General features: G+C 75.4%; 1 protein-coding gene across 1 annotated transcript; it reads left to right on the forward strand.

The window, feature by feature from the left end:
- The first annotated feature begins 1,053 nt into the window (after positions 1-1,053).
- OLIG2 (oligodendrocyte transcription factor 2) lies at positions 1,054-1,935 on the forward strand. The gene has a single exon (XM_075491854.1). It carries the CDS (start codon positions 1,054-1,056, stop codon positions 1,933-1,935), a length of 882 nt encoding a protein of 293 aa, XP_075347969.1.
- The last annotated feature ends 516 nt before the right edge of the window (positions 1,936-2,451 follow it).

The following is a 2,451-nucleotide window of genomic DNA, read 5'->3' on the forward strand; positions in this document are numbered from 1 at the left end:
TAGGTTCTGGTGGCCGCTCCGGCTTCTTCTCCCGGTCGCTGCGGGGTCGGAGCCGGGGGTCCCGCTGGGGCCGGCGCTGCCCGGCACCGCCCGGCGGCCTCCGCGGGGAAATCCGCCCGTGGGGAACGGGGTGGCCGAAATCACTTTTTTCTCCCCCTCCGCCTCCCTTTGCGGCACTTAACGGGGGGGATAAGGACCGGGCTGGGGGCAGGAGGGGGCACCCGCCGAGGGAAGCGCGCCGGCTGCCCGGTGCGTGTGGCGGGGCCGGGGCCGAGCGCTTCCCGGCGGGGCGGGACGGGACGGGGCACGGGGAAACACCGGCGTCCCGGCGGGAGCCGGGCAGCGCGGCCTCCCCGAGGGCATTGCGGCGGCGGGGCCAGGGGCTGTTCGGTCCCGTCCCCGTCCCCGTCCCGTCCCGCCCCCCCAACAGCTGTTCCCGGCGCTGTCATTGTTGCAGTTTATTATGGATTTGACAAAAGTCCCTCCCCCCCACCGCGCCCCCCCGCCGGGCTCCCCGCGCCGCTGCCGGCCGCCGCCCCCCCGCCCGCCCCATCGAGCCGGACCGGCCCCGGTGACATCAGCCGCCCCCCGGCCGCCCCCCCCGCAGCCGCCGCCGATTGGCGCAGCCCCCCTCCCGCCCGGTGACATCGTTCCTCCCCGGCGCGGCTATAAAGCCGCCGCCGCCGCCGCCGCAAGGTGCGCGCTGCTGCCGTGCTCGCCCGTCACGGCGCGCCGCTCCCCACGGCCGCCCCGCGCACGGTAAGTGCCCCCCGCGCCCGCGCACCCCGGCGCGGCACCCCCCGAGCCCCCGGCCCGGCGGAGAGGCGCGGAGGGAGGGAGGGAGGGAGGGAGGGACGGGAGGGGAGGGCAGGCGCCCCCCGAGGGCGGCCCCGCGGAGCGGCGGCGGAGCGGCTCGCCGACCTGGCGGGCGGGCGGGCGGGCGGCGGCGGCGGGGCCCGCCAAGTTTCCGCGGGCGCTGACCCGGGGCCGCCTGCGGGCTCTCTCCCTCCCCGCAGGCAGCCCGGTGCGCGCCGCCGTCCCGCCCGCCGGGCCATGGACTCGGACGCCAGCCTGGTCTCCAGCCGCCCGTCCTCCCCGGAGCCCGATGACCTCTTCCTCACGGCCAGGAATAAAGGCAGCGGCGGGGGCTTCACGGGCGGCACCGTGTCCAGCTCCACGCAGAGCGACTCCCCGCCGGAGCTGAGCGCCGAGCTGCGCAGCGCCATGAGCGCTGCGGGGGTGGTGGTGGTGGACAAGCTGGGCTTCAAGTCCTCGTCGTCCTCCTCCTCCTCGTCCTCCTCCTCCTCCTCCAAGAAGGACAAGAAGCAGATGACGGAGCCGGAGCTGCAGCAGCTGCGGCTGAAGATCAACAGCCGGGAGCGCAAGCGGATGCACGACCTGAACATCGCCATGGACGGGCTGCGGGAGGTGATGCCCTACGCCCACGGCCCGTCGGTGCGCAAGCTCTCCAAGATCGCCACGCTCCTCCTGGCGCGCAACTACATCCTCATGCTCACCAACTCCCTGGAGGAGATGAAGCGCCTGGTCAGCGAGATCTACGGCGGGCACCACGCCGGCTTCCACCCCGCCGCCTGCCCCGGCGGCATGGGCGCCCACTCCGCCCCGCTGCCCGGCCACCCGGGCCACCCCGCCTCGCACCCCGTCCACCACCCCATCCTGCCCCCCGCCGCCGTCTCCAGCGCCTCCCTGCCCGGCTCCGGCCTCTCGGCCGTCAGCTCCATCCGGCCCCCCCACGGGCTCCTCAAGTCGCCCTCGGCCGCCGCCGCCGCCGCCGCCCCGCTGGGCAGCGGCTTCCAGCACTGGGGGGGGATGCCCTGCCCCTGCAGCATGTGCCAGGTGTCGGCCCCGCCGCACCACCACGTCTCCGGCATGGGCACCGCCAGCCTCCCCAGACTGGCCACCGACACCAAATGAGCCCCTCGGCGGGGCCGCCCCGCCGCGCCCCGCGCCGCCCCGGCACCTCCAGGACCTACAAACGCGGCCCCCCGGCGGCAGCGGGTCCCCCCCCCCGCTCCCGGGGCCGTCGGAGGGGCGGCGGGAGGGGATGGAGCCCGGCCCGGGGTCTGCCCTGCTCCCCGAACGGCGGGGAAAACCGCCCCGACACAAGCAGACGCCCGCGCATCTTCTGTAGTCTTAACTTCGCGCTGCGGGCGGTAACTTCGCCAGGAGGGGAAAAGAGTCCTCGGCTCGTCGCAAACGGAGGAACCAAAACTGCAGAGGGGCTTTTGCTCGTTTGCTCGCCTGTTTGTTTGTTTGTTCCCGCCCCACCTCCCCCCCCACCTCCCCCCCGGTTTCGCTTCTACGCGTAGAGCCTGCGGAGCCGTTTCTGGGTCACATGCCGCCCCGGAAAGCCCATCCCCGCAGCGCCCGGCCGCCGCTCCGGGGACTCCCGGCACTGGCGGGGAGCGGCGGGGCTCCGGGTGGACGTGT

Source organism: Mycteria americana, chromosome 1 (genome assembly GCF_035582795.1).
Source record: "Mycteria americana isolate JAX WOST 10 ecotype Jacksonville Zoo and Gardens chromosome 1, USCA_MyAme_1.0, whole genome shotgun sequence".
Classification (NCBI taxonomy): Eukaryota; Metazoa; Chordata; class Aves; order Ciconiiformes; family Ciconiidae; genus Mycteria; species Mycteria americana.